The 20,593-nt window shown below is 33.3% G+C and overlaps 1 protein-coding gene across 9 annotated transcripts in view; it reads right to left on the bottom strand.

Moving 5' to 3' along the window:
* GULP1 (GULP PTB domain containing engulfment adaptor 1) overlaps nt 1–20,593 on the bottom strand; it is a 271,062-nt gene that overhangs the window by 110,769 nt on the left and 139,700 nt on the right. For all 9 annotated transcript variants that reach the window (XM_070508229.1, XM_070508227.1, XM_070508230.1 and 6 more), the window contains 2 exons: nt 5,872–5,946; nt 235–296 (listed from right to left, as the gene is read on the bottom strand). In XM_070508229.1, coding sequence (XP_070364330.1) covers nt 235–296; nt 5,872–5,899 — 90 coding nt within the window. In that variant the 5' untranslated portion in view covers nt 5,900–5,946. The remainder of the gene's footprint in view (nt 1–234; nt 297–5,871; nt 5,947–20,593) is intronic.

Here is a 20,593-nt window from a genome sequence, read left to right as displayed (position 1 = left end):
AAGGATACTCCTTTTTGTAAAAAAAAAAAAAAAAAAAAAAAAAAAATCACTTATTTGGACAGAAAAATAACTTCCCATGCTGTACACTATAAAATTATTTTATTTATGCAAATTTTTTCAGAGATCATCTACTAGGAAATGCCAATACATAAGCAATCTTTCTAAGATCAACCATGACTTAGTAATAATACTATAACAAAATAAAATTCAATAATATCATAGGAACCATTTTACCTTTGCATTATAGGGAATGTAATGTTTTGATAAAGCTTCAGGCGTATGCATCCAAGTTTTGTCTGCAATGAAGAATACACAGTGTTAAATTATATTACAGGTTCGAAAGGTGTCATATTCATTCATTAGCATCTGTAAGGACTCTGATAAGGCTGGAAGCATCTCTAATTCTGAGATCCTTTTGTTAAATTGAGAAAGAATAACTAGTAAGATATAAGAACGATGAAGCTGGAAAGTGATTACAGGATTCTTTCGTTGGTATAAAAGTCCCTAGCTTTTCCTTTTAAAAGTTTTCAAATAATAAAATGATCCTGAGTTTTAAAGAATATAAAACAATACCATCAGTTGGGCCATGAATAATTACATCAATTATGTGATTAATTGTGTGATCTCTTTCTCCTTTCATTGTATACTCTCATGAATTACAGGTTATTTTTCTTAATTCCCTGATCAATAAAAAGTAACCTGCTCTTTATTCATCGTGATTATTATTTTTTAGCATTAAGAATTAACGATTTAGTAAACGGAAATTTTAACATTAAACTAACAACTGCATTTATTTAAAGCTGAAATAAATCAATCTACTAAGTTCATTTAGAAATCAATATAATATTAGGATAATTTTTTAGTCTAAATTTAGAGAACTATTGATTGAGAGTCTACTATCAGGAGTTTTGGATATAAATAACTTAAATGCAGTAATTTGAAATGTTCCTCAGATTGGTGTAATAGAATATTAGAAATTAAAGTAACTGAAATGATTGATAGAAGATATGGAAACTAATTTGTATTGTATATTATTCATAGAAATAGAAAATATATTTTTCATTCAATTTTTGAACTTTATTTATATATTCCACACATCTTCCAAAATATTTTATGGAATGTACAAGCAGGAAAAAGGTAAAAAATATTAATGTTTACACAAATCAAATGTGGCTGTTTTTTTGAAACTGCATTAGTTTGTAGCAAACCTTCTCAATCTTCAAGTATGTTATATCTCCTTTAGTGGAGTTTTGTGAGTATCTATTCCTCACAGGAATTTTAAAATTTAGAGTCAATATTATAAACAGAATAGAATCAAAGAAACATTTTACCATGAAAAATGTTAAATAAGTACATACTGAAATGAAATATAAGAAAACTAACAAAGTATCTTCAACATTCAATTCACAATATTTAAAACTGGGGTTAACAGAAATTAGTTTGATATCATTAATAAGTTCTCAAACTGAGGAAACGTGAAGACAGAGAGAAAATGGCATATATTTTTGGAGCATCAATTATTCTATACCATTTGAAGAATAATGCATTATATTTATGTCAAACATGTTTACAGGCTACACTGAAATATTCACAAGAATTTCTAAGATGAAACATGAAGGATCAATGAAATCCAGGCCTATGGTGCACACTAGGGCTATTTCTGACGACCGAAGTGTACATGTGATAGCTGTATTTGGATGAAATATTTGAGAAGTAATACATTCTAAGCTTCGAAAAGCAATTTTAACATATTGACATTGACATTAACATGTAAAACTTTTATTTCTTGTATGGATTTTCAATTTAATTATAGCTTTCTCTTCATGATTACTACTGGATAGGGATAGGATTAATTCAAGAATAATTTGTACCTAGATTTGGTACATAGTCTTGCCCTTGTATATTAAAAGAAATAAATCACAATACTATATACCAAAACAATAAAAGCACCAAAGACCTGCCTTCAGGAAATCTAAAAAGACATCCAATTTCCTTTTTTACCCCTTAATTCAATTCTCACATCTCCTTTTCCAAAACATACAACACTGTTTCGGAGGATGTAAAGCCTGACTAAAGTCTGAATACAATGTTTCATTCCAATCCTGAGGCAGAGAGATAATTACTTTCTCCTGTAAGCCACCATTATTTGAAAACTGATGATATTGCCTTTGTTATAGTCTCATACTACAGTGACCTAGAGAGAGGGTAGGTATATCCAGCTGTTACTGGTGATAGACTAAAATAACCACAGGGTTAAATTACTAGTGGATAAGATGCAGCTGCTATAACGACAAAAAACCGACATCCATACATCAAGCGCTGACGGTTTGGTGGTTGTTCATCAAGTATCTCTAACGTAGGTAGCATAGTTATAAAAGCCGAAAGATTTCCAGAATGACTCCTTACTGTCATCATAACTTATACTTCCTCAAAAGAAAAAAAATGGCGGAATAAAACTCTTTATATTAACTCATATATGTGGTTGACCTTGAAGAATGAGTACAGATCATGGTCCCTGGTCACTTTATTTGCCCAAAGAAGATATTAGATATATGGAATTGGTACAGAAATGGGAACATAGACACTCTAAAACGTGTCCCCTTCCTTGAAATTAATCTATAATCACTAACTCAATAGTGAACATTCATGTGAAAGGAAATGTCAAAATACTTGACAGTGTCAAACACTCTGACTCCTGAGTCAATAAACCTAGGGGTTCAAAATGCATTTAGATTAAGAGCTCAACAAGAAAGACGCAGTAACTTCATTATTCTTGTATCACCAGAGCTAAACATAGTGAAAGCACCTACTTTGAGTATATTAAATTTAAAACTAAATGTTGTTGGATGAATGGATTCATTTGAATAAAATTTTCATAGAAGATAAATAATATTTAAATATGAATTTTAAGTGCTATGCACTACGATTATACCTACTCCTCAGTATGTCAACTGATAAGTTAAAGAACATAATGTATAATTAGGTGGATTATTTAATCACATTTATTCACATGCTATGTTTTTTGTTTTACTAAATGATTCATTTTGATGTAACAAATAGAATACAGGATTTTAAAAATTCAAAGAGAAAGCTAACACAGGAAAAGAAGCTATAAAACAAATACATTTGTTAAAATTGAATCTATGATTAAGAGGTTAGACTAATTTTTACAGAGCTCTTCAAAATACTCCAAGATGATGTAAGTCTAATATATTCAGTCTTTTTTAGAATCCGTGAGCAACTCTAATACCATTAGAGCATTTGCAAAACCAATCAGTGAAGTAACTGGCTAATTCAATCAAAGAATACCAGACAAACTACTAACTGGGAGATCTAATAAAAAGAGAAAAAAATTATGTTTAGGTTTAAGATAATGGTCTCTTTTCCTTAGTTGTCTGAGGCCCAGGATGATTTGGTAAGGTTGCGTGTGATAACCAAGTAAATCGGATATCTATGAAATAAGAGAGAAGCTTCTACTGATGGAAGGCCATCCTGCCTTGTATAGAGTACAGTACAGTGTATGTTGATGCTAGTTACTGGAAAGATGACTTGAATTATATATTCTCTAGGGCTATAATTACAGTAACTACAGTTCCTGATTGTCAGGATATATGAATTATCTCAGAAAATTCAAGTTTTCCATCTTCAGTTAAAATTTAACCAAATAGTGCCACTGGTTGAAACTAGGAGCAGAGTTGCTAAGAATTCTTGCTTTAACAACTTGAGGGAGTATGAAGTGATTGGTGAACTCAAGGTACAACTTCCAGTAGCAGGTTCTAACTTGAAATCAGAGAAAAATATTGATCACAAATTTCCTGATAAAGATACTTAATCATTAGACTTGAAAAGCAAAAGACATCAAAAGAAATTTAAAGAGAATGAAACAAAGCAGGAAATAAATGCCTCTGCTTCTTGATTCTCTAAATCACTCCAATTTTCCCCATGGCTGTACTCCCACTATCCTCAAATGAGACACATATAAAATTGCTAGTTACTTGTATTACTATCCAACCCTTGTGATTTCTCAATAAAAACTCCAAATCCTCTTCAAATAAAGAATAAATTAGAAATGTGGAGTTTCAGCTTTAAAACCAGGGGAAAGAGAATTGTAAGCAAATAAAAAAAGAGGTCAAGGAGTGTTTTTAAAAAAATAAGACAGTGTGATTAAAGTGACGAGTTGTGATCTACGGTTTTTATTACTTTTTTAAAAATACTTCTATATACCACAGAATTATTTCTATATTTTTTTACTAGTAAAAGGGATGAAAAAGAAACATTATTTTACTTTTGGTATTTGTTTTAAATCAGAAGCAAGCTACAGACTGCAATAAATGTCATTTTGCCTTCCCTTTATTCAGAAAAATAAGTAAAATAATAAATTCCTAGCTTCCCAGGGTTGAAAAGTACCTGAACGTTCATATTACTTAAATCCCCACTGAATACATCAATTCTCTGTACCACATCCGAATGTTTGAATGTGTCTCACTTCAGTAACAAAAAGTTAATACCTTGAGTAACTCCACTATATCTTTGTACAACTTTGTTGGAATTCTTTTCCTACGTGAAATCAGTGACTTTGCAATTTACACTTATTCGTCCTTTATTAAACTTAGTCCCATGACCAAATGACAGCCCTTCAAACACTGAAAGACCACTCTCATTACCCTACCAAGGGGTCTTCGCCATGCTTGCTTTTGCATGGTTGAAAGTCCTGAAGTCATCCCAGCCTTTCTTAACAAGGCATGTTACAATCTGTCAACTAATCCTTTAAAGAAAAAACATACTGTGCCTGACTACATAAAATAGAAGAGAACATTCTATTCACTGATTCCAGACTGGTCCTTACTCATACATTAGAAAACTAATTGGAACCTTTGATAATCACACTGTTGACTTTATTCTTCAGCCATTTTTTACCTACACAGCACTTAAGGTACATCTTCCAAATAATAACAGTATATAAATAACAATAAAAGTGTTAGATTTTCTGGACCTCTTTTTGGCAATTTACAATATCTTATTAAGTTTATAGTGTGGAATATGACCTAACTGGTCATTTCCCCCCACTTATCTGTAATCCTACCACATCAGTTATCTCTTTCTTTTTTCAATCACCTGTGAACTTGAGCAGTATTGAGTATTCTCTCCCAATTCATTGACAACATGTTAAACAGGAGAGAGCCCTGTGCCCACCACTAGAGAATTCCTTCCAGAAAGACAAGTTTACATTATTTTAACTTCATGGGACTAGATAAAACTATCAAGTTTTTCTATCTTTCCTATGAGTGTATCATGAAATATTTTGTCAAATACCATGTTTTCCTGTCCCTTAAAAAAATAACGTGTAACTAGATGTTTCTTTCATTCCTATACTGATAATTATGCTATATTATACTTATATTTACTTTAAATTCCTGCCTTAAAAGTAATAACAAACTTATTTTGGCCTCATTGCCATCAATTCCCCTATCATCAGTGCTCACATATTATTCAATAAAAAGTGAAGCACACACACAGACACATACACACGAGTGAATTTAAATTATGGTAACCTTATGCAGCCCAGGAAATTTCGTATTATATGGCTACATGAGGTGAGGTTAGGACTATTTTCAGATGACCTTCTTTTTTGCATTTTCACACCACAGAAACATGTATTCAGAACTACACGTATTAAACAGCTTCACTCTTTCATTAGGATGACATCAAATAAGCTTAACTAGCAATGTTTGCAGATTTGTGTTGCTCTATTATAACTTCATTCCTGTGCCAGGTGGTTTGATAATAGGAAGAAATGATTTCTTAACATTTCTGCTTGATTTTCACAGTAATATTGAATTGACTCCCAGGTCCTTCAAATGGCACACTTACCTTTCTTCCTGCTAAAAGCACGGTTCATGATGAGGATTAGCCAAATAAATGTTTGGTTCAATCACACTTTATATCCTATAAAAACAACAAAATATTAAAGCATAAGTGAAAGAATACTGACCAATCTCTTTTATGCAAATGAATTTTAATCACAAAGTCTTTTTAAACTTTTTACTATTTACAAACAATATTCTGAAATGTCCCAAAGGATGCTGAGTAAGAATAAACATAAATACTCAATATTATCAGTGGCACAGCAATAAGAACAATATCTCAAATGCAATTCCTCCAAAGTTCCTTAATTTTCTTATCTTTTTCCTATTACACATCTATCATTAATTATATTTATCTGCAAACTTAAGGAGACAGAAGATTAATATTTTTCCTTGAGTTTGTTGGTAAGAGGGGTGATAAAGTTTTGGGTTATCATTAACAACAGTAGTAGATAAACAGAAGTCTTTTTGATTATGACAAGTGAGGGTTGTACTTCCCCACTGGGCTCTGCCGGGCGGCCCTGTGCCCCACGATACTCTGGGCAGAGGTTGCCTGGTCCACTGAAACCAAGGTGATGGCACCCCACTTTGAAAACAAGGAGGCAGCCCTAATGATCTCTGAATTACCCTCGGGATCATTCATCCCTCGTCTTTAATAAAAAAAGTGTGTGTTTGCAGCCAAATAGCTTTATGATCCTGTTCCACTGGAATCTGAGAAGTCTAACAGCTTTCCTTCATTTCATCCGGCCTCTGTCCTCTTCAGTTCAAACTGGCAATGTTTCCACTAGCATAGCTGATTAGGTCTGTGGTTCACACTCATACTAATCTCCTTGTCAAAGGGTTATTTGGCCACCTCCTTAGTGTTCTCTGCCATATGCACAGGCTGAAAATTTTCCAAATCTTTAAGTACTGTGTCCTTTTTGCTTAACAATTCCTCCTTCAATTCATTTCCTCCTCATTTTACTACAATCACTTAGAAGGAACCAAATTACTCCTTCAAAACTTGGCTTAGGAATCTCCTCAGCTAAATATCCAGTTTCATCGATCACAAGTTCTACCCTCCAGAAAACACCAGAATACAAATACAATTCAGCCAAGTTCTTTGCCACTTTATAACAAGAATCACTTCTCCTCCATTGTCCAATACCATGTTCTACATTTCTACCTGAGACCTCATCAGAATGGCCTTTACCATCCACATATCTACCAACATTCTGTTCATGATTATTCCTGTATTCACTAAGAAGATGGCAGCTTTCCCTCCATCTCTCCTCTTTCCTTTCTGAACCCTCACCAGAATTGCCTTTAGCAGTACCTTCACAGCAATCTCAGCTTCTTTTAACAGGCACCTCAAAATTCTTCCAGTTTCTCCCCATTACCGAGTCCCAAAGCCACTTCTGCATTTTTAGGTATTTGGTACAGCAGCACCCTACTTCTCAGTATCAATTTCAGCCTTAATTTGCTTGGACTGCCATAACAAAATACCAGAGACAGGGTGGCTTAACAACAGATATTTATAACTCACAGTTCTGGAGGCTAGAAGTGTGAGATCAGAGGGCTAGCATGGTCAGATTCTAGTGGGGGCCCTCTTCCTAGCTTGTAAATAGCCACCTTCTGGCCATGTCCTCACTTAGCAGAGAGGGGGCACGCTTGTCTCTTCTTTTTATATGGACACTAATCCCACGAAGGAGGGCCCACATCCATAACCTCCTCTAAACCTAATTACCTCCAAAATGCCCCATCTCCAAATACCACTTTGGGGGGTTAGGATTTCAACATAAGAACTTTGAGGGGACACAAACATTCAGTCCATAACATTCTCTGTAAATCTACAAAGCAATGAAAACACAGCAGTGAGATTAATCTTTATCATAAAGTCATTATTGCAGTGAAATTACTGGTATCTCTGTCCCTGCATTTCTACTCTTAAAGAATAAAACAGTTAACTGAATTATAAAATATTATTACTAGGTACTACTTTATAGACTTAGATAATGACACAATAATGTCACTTTTTCACCTCATACTTTATTCATCTTCTCACCTCATATTTTATTCTTCTTATGATATGCCATTAATACGATAGGTAGAGAACATATTTTAAGAATTAAAATACAAAGTAATTATGTCATGTATTAACAATATAATATAGTTTGTTTTCTATAATATGAAAGATATTATTATAGAAGTAATGATTGAAATGACTTTATTTTCTACAATTAATTTAGTCATTCATTCAGAAATTATTTATTGATCACCAGTGCCAGGTACTCTGCAAGATGCAAGGGAATAGAGTAAGGACAAAATATATACCGTTATCTTCCCAAAAGTTACTTTTCACCTAGAACCTAATAGATATGGTTATTGACTGATCATATCCTGGAGGAATAAGATCAACAACGACTAGCAGAAAAGAAACACGATGTATCCAGAAGTAAGATTCAACTTCTCTGGGAAAAGAAACTAACCAAACTGACCACCAAGTCTACTAGTAAGCAGATCGAATTCAGTATGCCTCTTCACTACCCAAATTTCATCACTATCAGGTAGACATTTTCAACAATAGCAGATTGTGAAACACAAAGAAGGAGTGTAATACCATATTGTTTTCAATTTCATAAAATTAAGTAATAGTGTCTTTCAAAGTAAGAATATAAGAACTCTTTGAGAACATAAAGATGAGAAGAAAAAACTGTAGCATAATTATATAAAGTTCAGCAGGATAAATAAGTAGAGTATAAAATGGATACTACAATTCTATGACTCTAAAACACCAGAAGGATTTTTATTTTTTTTTTGGCAGGGGAAGACTCACCCTAAGGTAACATCTGTTGCCAATCTGTCTGCTTTTTTTTTCTTCCTTTTTTCACCCCAAAGCTGTATAGTTCTAAGTTCTTCTGATTCTTCTCTGTGAGCCACCACCACAGCATGACTACTGACAGATAAGGGGTGTGGTTCAGCACCTGGGAAATGAACCCAGGCCGCCAAAGCAGAGCACGCCAAACTTTAACTGCTAGGCCATCAGGGCTGGCTCCAGAAGGATATTTTTTGCATAGATATAAATGTCAACAACTATCAGATAAGCTGTTCTCATAATATAAATAAAAAAACATAATTTCACTTTCCAAACACCAATCTTTAGCCTATTTATTTGATCCTATGGAATCTACTCCTCTTCTTTGTAAAACTGATCTTACTTCCACACTAGAAAATAAGCAGATACTACTGCTCTGTTCACTATGCCCATGTGTAGAATACAGGGCATGATGCTAGGTTGGCATTCATTATACTGTATACTTGTTTAATGTATTAATAATAAATTTTTAACACACTTTATAGTTGAGATAAGATATATATTGAAATCAGTTTCATATGTTAGTAAGTTAAGAAATAAAAGTTCTATGTAAACCTACTTTATCTCAATATATAGTATAACATAAATCTTTCCTTTTGGATAAACTTTTCATAAACATTGCTTCACTGGCTACATACTGATGGGGTTCAGGGTAGGCTGCCCCAAGATGCGCCACTCTGGCATACGGACTATTTCAAGCTGAAGACAATAGAGGCTTTTGGGTCTTGTTTTTAAGATTTGTTAAGTGGGGCTAAAGCAGCATTTTTTTCTAGCTTTAATTTCCCCCCACTATTAAGCTAAGACGCTTCTTAGTAATCTAATTGATGTCCTGTGAATTACAAAATTTTCTTCCCTCACTTTTGACTATGTTCAAAAATACAAATGGAATATTTAAATATGATCAAGAAAAAAATTCATAATGTATTCAAAATTTGTTGAAAACATTATCACCCCAAGTTTAAAGCCAACTAGGAGGAGTTTTAAATCTCTAAACAAAAATTTTAAAATATATTATAAGCATTAAAGGTAGATGTCATTAGATGAATTATGTTAATGCCAAATTTTATTTAAAAATCAATAACCACATTGACAAAACACTGTGAGGCCATTTGGCATTAATTTACTTTATAAACTTAACCTGTTATAGACCTAATTTAAAAAAAAGTTTGGAGAAAACAATCTTTTTTTTTAAATAAACCTAGCATATCTAGGTTTGTAAACTGATTTACCAAAGAAAATCCAATGATATTTATAATCTAGTTCAGAAGTTTAGAGTGGCTTTTTAATGAACAGCAGTTTCTTGCTTTGCAACCTCTTGCCCAAGGTCTTATTAAAAAAAAATAAATTATATTCTTAAGACTAAAAAACTATACAAGGTGTGAATATTAAAATCTATAAAATAGCTGATTCTGAATTTCATTTTTATCCTTATGAGTACATTTAAAATCAAATTTTCCTGGAATTCTTTCAAGGTTAAAAGAAAAAAAAAAACCTGAAAATTGATTAAAACATAGTTCGCATTAATATAAGTCATAAATCACTTAAAAATCAAGTTGTTCACCAAGAGATCAGAGATAATGCTAAAATAATGAAGTCTAATCATTAGGTTTAGTTCTAGAAAGGTAAACTGGGTGAAGTAAAAAGAACAAAAGTGGCTTCTCTTGTGAATGCACATAAGATGCATTTTTCACTTTCAAACTTTCTGTGTGCTGTTTTGAATGCGTAATTCAGGAAGCTAATCATGAGAGAACGCCAGACAAGTTTGGATCCCGCATTAACTCCTCCAGGTTGCTAAATACTCTAAAATAGTGGCCAACTATTGGCACTTCACTGCTGCAATGGTTACTGAAGATTTCAAAATCCTACTCCGAGAACTCAGCTCATGTTTCACACTCTTCTTGATCTAATTAGTGTCTATTGTAAAGGTTCTCTGCTTAAATCTCCCAGTTGTAAGATAGTATTCTCCTTCATTGTATTTTATGACTGTAATTTGCAAAAGTCTTTGCTTTCGTAGATCAATACTATCTAAATGTAGCCAAGAAAACTAACCAGCACACAAACTGAAACATTTCACATTACCAGGAGGGGAAGCCACATGATATATGTTAAACAGAATATACATCTATAATTTGCTCATAAATAGCAACATTAGTGTTTTCTGAAATTCCCTGACTAGGGATACAACTGCTTATTATTATTTTCCCTTTTTTGCAATATGGACGCGTATCTCATAACACTCATGAAAAATCCTTTGCTCCTTCCACAGACACATTTTGGAAGTGGAGAAGCAAAAATAAGTATGGTCCCTGCTTTCAAAGAACTTAGCAGCTTTGAGAGGCAGGGGAGAACGGGTACAGGGCTCTGCGGATAGAGACGAGACCTACAAAGACGTGGATACCTCTGAAAATGAAAGGATGGAGCACGCAATGATTGTTTCATTCAAGGGGAAAGCTTCAGAGCAGATGTAGTCATTTCCCAAGTGGACAAGGCTAAGGGCAAGAGGAGGAAAGAACATTTGAGGTAGAAAGTCAGCACATGTGAAGTGCATGATTACGGGCAGGGGGCTCCTAACCACACTGCTAACAGCCCTCGGGAGCCAATCCACCAACCTCACAGAGGCTCTCATCCAGGCTACTCCTGTAACACCCTTCACTGGGAGTGAGGAACGTCTAAGGGGAGCACTTTGGGCACTTGATAATGTGGTCAACTCCTAAGAATAGTTTACATGTGACAAAACCTTAATATATAAGGGCTGAGAAATACCAGGTCTGAGGAACAAAATTAAATGGACTAAATTTCCCCCAATGCCGAGAGTGAGGTCAAAATAAAGGTTACCATAAATCAGAAAGAAAAACAGGCATATACAGCCCACTCTTTCTGAAAGCTATGAAATTTAAACCATTTTATTCTGACAATAACACTTTTTGCTGTAAGAGGATTTGGATGAGGTATATTCAAAAATCATTTCCACAGCTGTAAACTATCTAAGTATTGTGCAATAAGTATGTGAGCAATAATCATGGCAATGTCAGGATATCACCAAATTCTGTGCAGGCACAGGGTACTGCAGATGTACCCGCTGTTCCCATAAACCAGCCTGGAGGTGGCGCCAAGACTCAGCACCTCCAGAATGAGGAAAGCTCCAGAGAAGGCGATGTATTGGAAATCTCAAACTGTCTGAGCAATCTCCTTCCAATGCGCATGGTGAGTATCCCAATATATTTCCATTAGCGTCTATAAGATTCTGAGCTAAACATTGGCAGGCTTCTGTTTCAATAATTAGATGCTGAGATTTTTCATTAAAACTTCATCCAAAGATCAATTAACTATTTCTCTCCTTGTTGTCTTCATTATCTTGTGTCCTTAATGGGAGATCAGCTACCTTTCTCTAAAATGAGATCATCACATAGAAAATAAATTATGCTAAGAGAAATATATTTAAAGACAAATAAAATTCCATATATTGAAACAAGCATTATTTAAAATAGAATAGACATGAATCCCCTATATGTAGACCTTAAAAAGTACCTTGGTTAAGTTTCATTTTGAACATTAGATTTTGAAGTTCTACTCAATATTTTCCCCATTTTTTTTTATCATAACAGTACACTATCTCCCTTTTTATTTTGATTGTACACATAAGCACTATGTCTTTTTAGACCTGCTATTTTGGTCATTTCACAAAACACTTTGATATCCACAGCCTAAATAAGTATAAGCGAGAACTTCTGGGATCCAGTTACTAAGGTAACATTATCTTTGGTAAAACTAGAAAGATTAGAATAAAACAGCTTGACTGCTCAATTAATGTTATTAGAGTCTCAGACTCAAGACTTTCTGGATTTTTTTTTTTTTTTGAGGAAGATTAGCCCTGAGCTAATTGCTGCCAATCCTCCTCTTTTTGCTGAGGAAGACTGGCCCTGAGCTAACATCTGTGCCCATCTTCTTCTACTTCAGATGTGGGATGCCTACCACATGGCTTTTGCCAAGCAGTGCCACGTCCACACCTGGGATCCGAACCGGCGAACCCCAGGCCACCGAGAAGCGGAACGTGCGAACTTAACTGCTGTGCCACCAGGCCAGCCCCAACTTTCTGGATTTTAAGACTAGAATTTGTAAAATACATAGTGCTTTAAGATTCAGTTGATCTCTACAGACAAAGCAACAGTATAAAAATTATTTGCTTCAAATTTTCTGCCTTTTATTACGGTATTTCACATGAAAGGATTTTCTCATTTAAATCTCTTGCTTTAATGTCAGTTGTTTTAGAATGGTATTTTGTATGTTAAGCACAGTTTTTATCCTTACATTAAATTCTAACAATCAGTAATTGTAAATATGCATAGACTTACCATTTTAATCATTTTAGAGAGTTTTGTTTAAGAAAGAGAGCGAGCGATTATTCCTTTTACCAGCTTTTAAACAGCCCTCAGAAGAAATTTCTCCTGTCTGTTCACTTGATATCCAGAGCATCTCACAATATCAGTGGTTTCATTGGGAAGGAATTGATGGGCAGGAAATCTAATCCTTGAAAACAGAGCCTCCAAATATTTACACCGGGAAATCATGCTTTCCCTACTGAAAGAGACAATGCTGGCTATCGCCACTCCACCTGCCCTCACACAATACTGCTTGGCCAGTTACTAAGGCATTCTGTCTCTGCCACTATAATCATGCACTTCCTATGTTTTATTTTAGAGGGACTCTGGGTAATCTTAAATTTGCTGGCCCTCTTCCTGTGGGCTTTCTATCAGTCTTTCTCTATAGCTGCCAAAACATTTCTCCTCAGAAATTTCTTTATCTTCCTCACCATCCTGACAATGTTGAACTTTACCCTAGCCCTGTGATCCTGGAAAATAACAAAGGTTAAGAAAAATCCCCCAATCCTTTGTCTTCTGGAAATGGCTTATTGCAAAGAACCACCCTTCCTCTACAACTTAGATAAGATTCAGGGCACTGGCCTTGTTTACCCAAGACAAGGCCAGACAAAGACCCTCCAAATGCCCATTCTTTGCTTCATAAATGATTAGCTGAACTGTTTTCACCACTGACCTGTCTGGACAAGATACTTGCTACACTGACTTGACCAAATTTTAGCTAAGCTTCTCTCCTTCCCCTAGGCTCCTGAACTTTGATCCACCCTCAGATTAGCAGACTCAACCCTTCCTTCCTGACCTATCCTAAGAATAGACTGACCTCAGGGTCAAACATTCTCTGGTCTACTGTCCATAATCGCACCACCCTCATTCATCTCACCTTCCCACAGTGGATTCTTTCTAGCCCTGTTTATTCCTTCTTATAAAAGAACAGCCCTTTTCTGCCTCCTCTTCCAGACACTTGCAGATCTTATGGTCGGCACATTCTCCCATTGCAATCACCCTCCTCCTCTTAATCTTTTCAAATAGAGTCTCTCTTGACCTAAGTCAGATTTGTTTTTTATCTGACACTCCATTTGATCATACTTAGAAAGATTTCTGGCGACTAAACCCAACCAACTTCATTAAACTAATTTGCAAATTTTCCTTCCACTAGATCTACTCAGAGCTAGCCCTCTTACTCTCTTACACTGCCGGATGCTTTCACTGCAACCTCAAATGAATTGCAAAAGGATGCCCTAGAAAAGTAAATGAATCTAGGTTTTAAAAATTTTGTTATCTTTTCATCCCTAGCATCTAGTATTTATCTGTAGTAAATATAGTAAAACAAATATAGTAAATATATAGTAAATATCTATTAAATTACAAAATGAATAACAAATTAAGTTTTCTAACACAATATACATTTTATTGATATACAAACACACATCATAGCTCCCAAAATCTGTTGAAAACCCATAACAATAAAAAAATCTTAAAAAATTTAAAGATATTTTCAGAGTAAGGAAATTCTTTAAGATCGTTCAGTAATACAATTAAGAAAACTATACTCTTACCTTATTATACATACTGCACAGGATTATAATAAATTATACGAATAAATAAAACATCATCATCAAAGAAAACATTATACACAAGCCAATAATGATAATAGCATGATTATCCTCTGATATAAGAAATATTTCTGGGGCCGGCTCCATGGCCGAGTGGTTAAGTTCACGCGCTCCACTGCAGCGGCCCAGGGTTCGGATTCTGGGAGCAGACATGGCACCGCTGGTCAGGCCACGTTGAGGCAGCATCCCACATCCCACAACTAGAAGGACCTGCAACTAAGATATACAACTATGTACAGGGGGGGTTGGGGAGATAAAGCAGGAAAAAAAAAAAAAAAAAAAAGGAAGATTGGCAACAGTTGTTAGCCCAGGTGCCAATTTTTAGGGAAAAAAAGTAGAAATATTTCTTCTGTTGAATAGAAGAAATCTATCTGTTGAAAGAATATAAATTAATGAGCATTTTGATACAATCATGCATATTTTCAGACAAAAGTTCCATTGAGGTCAAGCAAAGACTGTTGATTGTCCTAATACCAAAAATGAAGAGAAAATTTACTCCAATTAGGCACAGGGCAATATTCTTTATCTAGATTGAACTTTTCATAGAAACAAAGTCCTAAGAATAGAAGGAAATGAAGATAGTATCTACCTAAGAACAAGGAGGAAATATTTATAAATGAGAAAAGAAGTGAACCAAATGGAAAATATTAGTATGAAAATATAATGGTTGAAATTGTAAACAGCCATAATAAATGGACTAAATTGAAGAATAAGTATAATTTATCAATGAACTACTAAATTCAAAGATTAAATAGAAAAAATCTCCTAGGTGACCTTAGAAATGAGTAAAGTGATATATCAAAGAAAAACTAAGAGATATGAAAGATGGAAATAAAAGTGCCAAAATCTAGGTAGTAGGAATACCATAAAGAGAGAAAAATTTAAAAAGACAGCAGGATATAGTTGAAAAATTATGGAGAGAATTTTCACAGAATTAAAACAGATTATGAAAAATATCAAAAGGTTTCACACCTAGGCATGTTAAAGTAAATGCAAAGGGAAATATACATTTAGAATACTAAATGCAAAGAGAAAATATACAGTTCCAGAGAGAAAGAACTTACTTAAATAGCAACAAAAACCAAATTAACGATAAACTTTTTAACAGTAGCACAAGATGCAAAACAAGTCAAATAAGCACTATTTTCAAGGTATTCTGAAAGGAAAGAACTTTGAACTATAAATGTTGTATGGAATAAACTAAAATATAATGTGAGGGAGTAATAACCACATTTGAAGACATACAATGCCACAACATTTTTACCACTGAAAAAGTAAAGTACTTTACTTTTTAAACATTATTTTTACAAAAAAATAGTAAAAAAAGTACTGAAAAACTCTTGGGAGTATTAAAATAAGAAGAGAAATAAATCTAGCATTTGTAAAATATAGAAGCACTAAAATATTACCATAAACTTTACCATGTTTTATCTTAACTACAATAATGGCTAAAATAAGGCTAAAAAAGAAATTAGATAGATGTATAGTTACAAAGATATAGTGATACAGAGAGTTAGATACACACACACACACACACACACACACACACACCCATAACAACCCAGAACTGAAAATCTAAGAAAACATTTGCCCCATGATGGAGCATAGAATAATACTGATTTGTTGCTGGGAAATTACAGTTGTTAACATTTAGGAAATTAATGTGGGAATGTAAGCATCATAAGAACAAAACTATAAATACACATTTAAAATCAGCCAAAGAAACTTTATCTAAATTGACAGTATAAAATGAGAATAAATAAGCAAAAATAAAGCACACTAAATAGAAAATATGAAATAAAATGGGAAAAACAGAAATCTACCGAGTTTTAAAATACTGTTTTATGGGACTAAACACCGGGTCTACTGTTTTATTAGACTTAATACACTAATTAAATGGCAAAGAGCCTCAGATTATATAGAAAAAATATTTTGTAAATATATTGTCCACAAGAGACTCTCTTAAACAAAATAAACTACAAAAAAATTCAAAGTAAAACAATGGAAAAAGAATTTGTCAAGAAAATATAAACCAAAAGAAAGATATGCTAACTTTAATATTTGACTAAAAAGAATGTAAGGCAAAAATATCTTAAGGTATAAAGAATAAATTTGTATGCTGGCAAAAATAACAAGATAATAAGAAGAAATAGACATCATAAAAAATATATATCTAACAACAAAGCATCAAGATACACGAAGTAACAACTAGCAGAACTACAGAGTAAAATAGATATATCAATAATTTTAGTTAGCTAAGGCAACATTATTCCTCTCAGAAAGTGATGGATCACACAGAAAATTATTAGCATAGGCAGAAAAGACATGAACAACATAATGAGTAATTTTGAGATATTTTATGTCTCTATACCCAGTAAATAGAAAATGTACCTTATTTTAGAACACAGACATTCACAAAAATAGACCTATTGTGAGGCCATAAAGTAAGCCTTAATAAGTCTTTAAAGGATCAACATCAAAAAACTTAGGTCTCAATCATAAGATAGAGCATTGTAACTAATAACACATGTATTTTAAAAAAGACATTTGTTCTGAAATAAATATCCCAGTACTATACAGATTATAAATAATATAGATTTAAAAGGAAACTTAAAGAAAATATGAAGGAAATAAAGAAATATATTGAACTAAACAATAATGAAAACTCTTCATGTCAAAATTTGTAATAACCAGCTAATGCATCATATGAAAGGAAAGGTATAACTTTAAATATATTTAATCAAAAAACAGTTTAAAATCTGAGCTAAGCCTTCAAAAACTTGGAAAGAGAAAAGAATAAAAAATTAGGCAAAAAGAAAGAAAATAATAAAAACAAGAGCAGGGGTTAATAGAAACCAAATCTATCCAATCCTCCGCTTGAGACCCACATAGCTAAAACCATCAGAAATCTGTTTGAAAGCATAAATGAAATGGCTAAATTCTCAGTAAAATATAAAAATTCACAATTGAAGCCTAAGTAGAAGAACTTGAGTAGATCAAAGTGTTAAAGACATTGATGAGCTCTCTCCAAAATATCTAAACCTAAGTAGTTTTATCAGTGAATTCTAACACAATTCTAAACAGTTAATTCCCATCTTGAACATATTTTGCCAGAAAATAAAGTAAAAGCTGCCCAGCTAATTTATTGAACTTTTATTAATGTAATTTTATTCCAAACCAAAAAATAATTCAAAAGTAGATGCCCATTTATATGTGTAGATGCAAAAATCCTAATAAAATATTAGCTGCTGTATTAGTTTTCTAGGGCTGCTATAAGAAAGTACCCCAAACTGGGTGGCTTAAAACAAAAGAATTTTAGTGGCTCACAGCTCCAGAGACCAGAAATGTAAAATTAAGTTGTCGGCGGGGCCATGCTCCCTCTGAAGGGGCTGGGGAAGGAGAGGGTCCAGGCCTGTCTCCTAGCTTCTGATAGCTTCAAGGCTTCCCTAGGCTTGCGGATGAAGCTCTCCAGTGTCTTCACATTGCCTTACCTCTGTTCATGTCTCTGTTTCTTCTCATGGCATTCTTTGTGGAATAAAGACACCAGGGACCCATCCTATGCGAGTAGGTCTTCATCTTACCTTTAGTAATTACATCTGCAATGACCCTATTTCCAAAAAAGGTTACATTCTGAGGTCCTGGGGATTAGGACTTCAACATATGAATTTTGGAAGGGTATAATTCAACCTATCGCAGCTACTAAATCAGATAGTGTATTTAAAATAATCTTGATATTCAGAGCTTATGCCAGGAATGCAAGGATTGTTCAACGTAAAAACATTTGCCAATATAATTAAGCACATTAATAGGCTCATTGAGAAACGATATAATTAACTCAATAAATGCACAAAACAAAATTTTTCAAAATGCAAAACTTTTACAGAATGAAAAAGAAAAAGAGTATCTCTTAACAAACTAGGAATGGATGGTAATCTCCTTCGCTTGGTAACCTTCAGTAACCAGTACACTTAATGGAGAATATTAAGATATTTTTAAGACTGGGAGCAAGGTAAGCTTTGTACCACTGTACCAAAGGTACTTGCTCCTACTGTAAGTAAAATAAAACATATGAGTGTGATGACAGAAGGGAAGAGAAAACTAATATAAATCACAGATGATATGACCACCTATCTTTTAAAGTCTGCAGAATACCTATTAGAATTAATTCTGAGAGTTCTGCAAGGTTGCCAGATACAAAATCAACTTAGAAAAATGAAGAATTTTACTCTATAATAACTAGTAGTATAATCAAAGATGAAATATTATTCACTATTGGAATAAAAACTATAAAGTATCTTGGAAATTAATATAAAAATTTCATAAGATCCCTCTGTAGGAAAAAATTTAAACATATATAAAAACAAAAATTTGCACAAATGGATACATTTCTTAATCTGGATGGCATAACTTAATATTATAAAAATACCAATTTCCAAAATAATTTATATATCCAATGTATATAACCAAATTTCCAATTGGACTTAGTAACTTGTGAAAATGTACTGCATATAAAATTTAGAGTAATTTACTCTAAACTTATTCTAAAACTAATTTATTCTTCCACATAAAGTTCCACATAAAATCTCCTCCATGTAAATTTTAGCATGTTAGAATAAACTTACACTAATATTTATATGGTATAATAAATATTTAAAAATAAGTAAATCACCCTTTTAAAATGACTGAAAAGAGGAATCCTAAGTGATATTAAGAAATATATGTTGTAAAATTATTGTAATAAAAAAAGTGTCACATTGGCATGAAATCCAAGAAATGGATTGGAATAGAATTCATAAACATCCCTGTTAAGGATGGGATCTTAATTCTGATTAAGGATAAATCTTCATAGATGATTAAGAGGACACCATAGATCAACGAAGAAAGAATAGACTCTCTAGCAGATGGTATTCAGAAATCCAGCTCATACAGGGAAAAAAACAAAACACTTTATCCTTAACACTACACAAAGTTGGGATCCAAATAAATTAATACATTTATGAATGAGAAAAAAACTTATAAAACATAGAAAATATAAAAGAATATAATTTTGACCTAGGGCAAGGAAAGAATTTCTTGATAAAAATAAAGTCAACCACAGCATAATTAAAGATTTCATTTCAGAAAAGGTCACCATCTTAGAGGTAATAAACAAATGAAAAATCTGAGAAAAGATATTTTCTCTCTCTAAATCTGATAAAGAAGTAATATCTAAAAATATACAAAGACTTTCCTAAAAATCAAGAAAAAAAGTCAGTAACCCCAAAGGGAAATGGACAAAGGATCAAGAACTGCTAATTCACAGAAAAGGCAACCTAAAACGCTAATAAGCATATAAGCAGATGTTGCAACTTATTAGTAATCACCAAAATGCACACTTAAACCATATTGCATTATACTAATTTAACTAGAGAAGTTGGAAAATTGTATAATGCCAAGTATTGGTGAAGATGTGAGGTTATAACAATGGTTCTCACATTTACATGCTCAGTGGAATCACTCGTGAAAGATCAAAAACTATTAAATGTTGAGGATTCACTCAGTCCATTTAAATCAGAATATAGGACCCTGCTTTAACATTTTTAAAGAACTCTTCAGGTAATTCTAATATGCAAGCAGAGTTGAGGACATAGTTACTTTCAGGTACCACTGGTGACAATTTATAAATAGCGTGGCTCATTTGAAGAATAGCCCATAGTGCTTAAACAAATTGAATGTTTGCACACCCTGTAACTCACAAGCCCCATTCCTGAGTATTCATCCAAAGGAATGTTCACAGATCCACAAAGGACTGCTGGGAGAATGCTTATCATTGTTCTCTGGCGGTAAGAACTTAAAGGCCATCTGGTTGTCTATCACCAGGAGAGGAGACAGGCAAAATGTGATAGA

The sequence above is a fragment of the Equus asinus genome, chromosome 4 (genome assembly GCF_041296235.1).
Source record: "Equus asinus isolate D_3611 breed Donkey chromosome 4, EquAss-T2T_v2, whole genome shotgun sequence".
In the NCBI taxonomy this organism is placed as follows: domain Eukaryota; kingdom Metazoa; phylum Chordata; class Mammalia; order Perissodactyla; family Equidae; genus Equus; species Equus asinus.
Note: the sequence above shows the minus strand (reverse complement) of the source record. Positions and strands in the feature narration are given on the sequence as shown.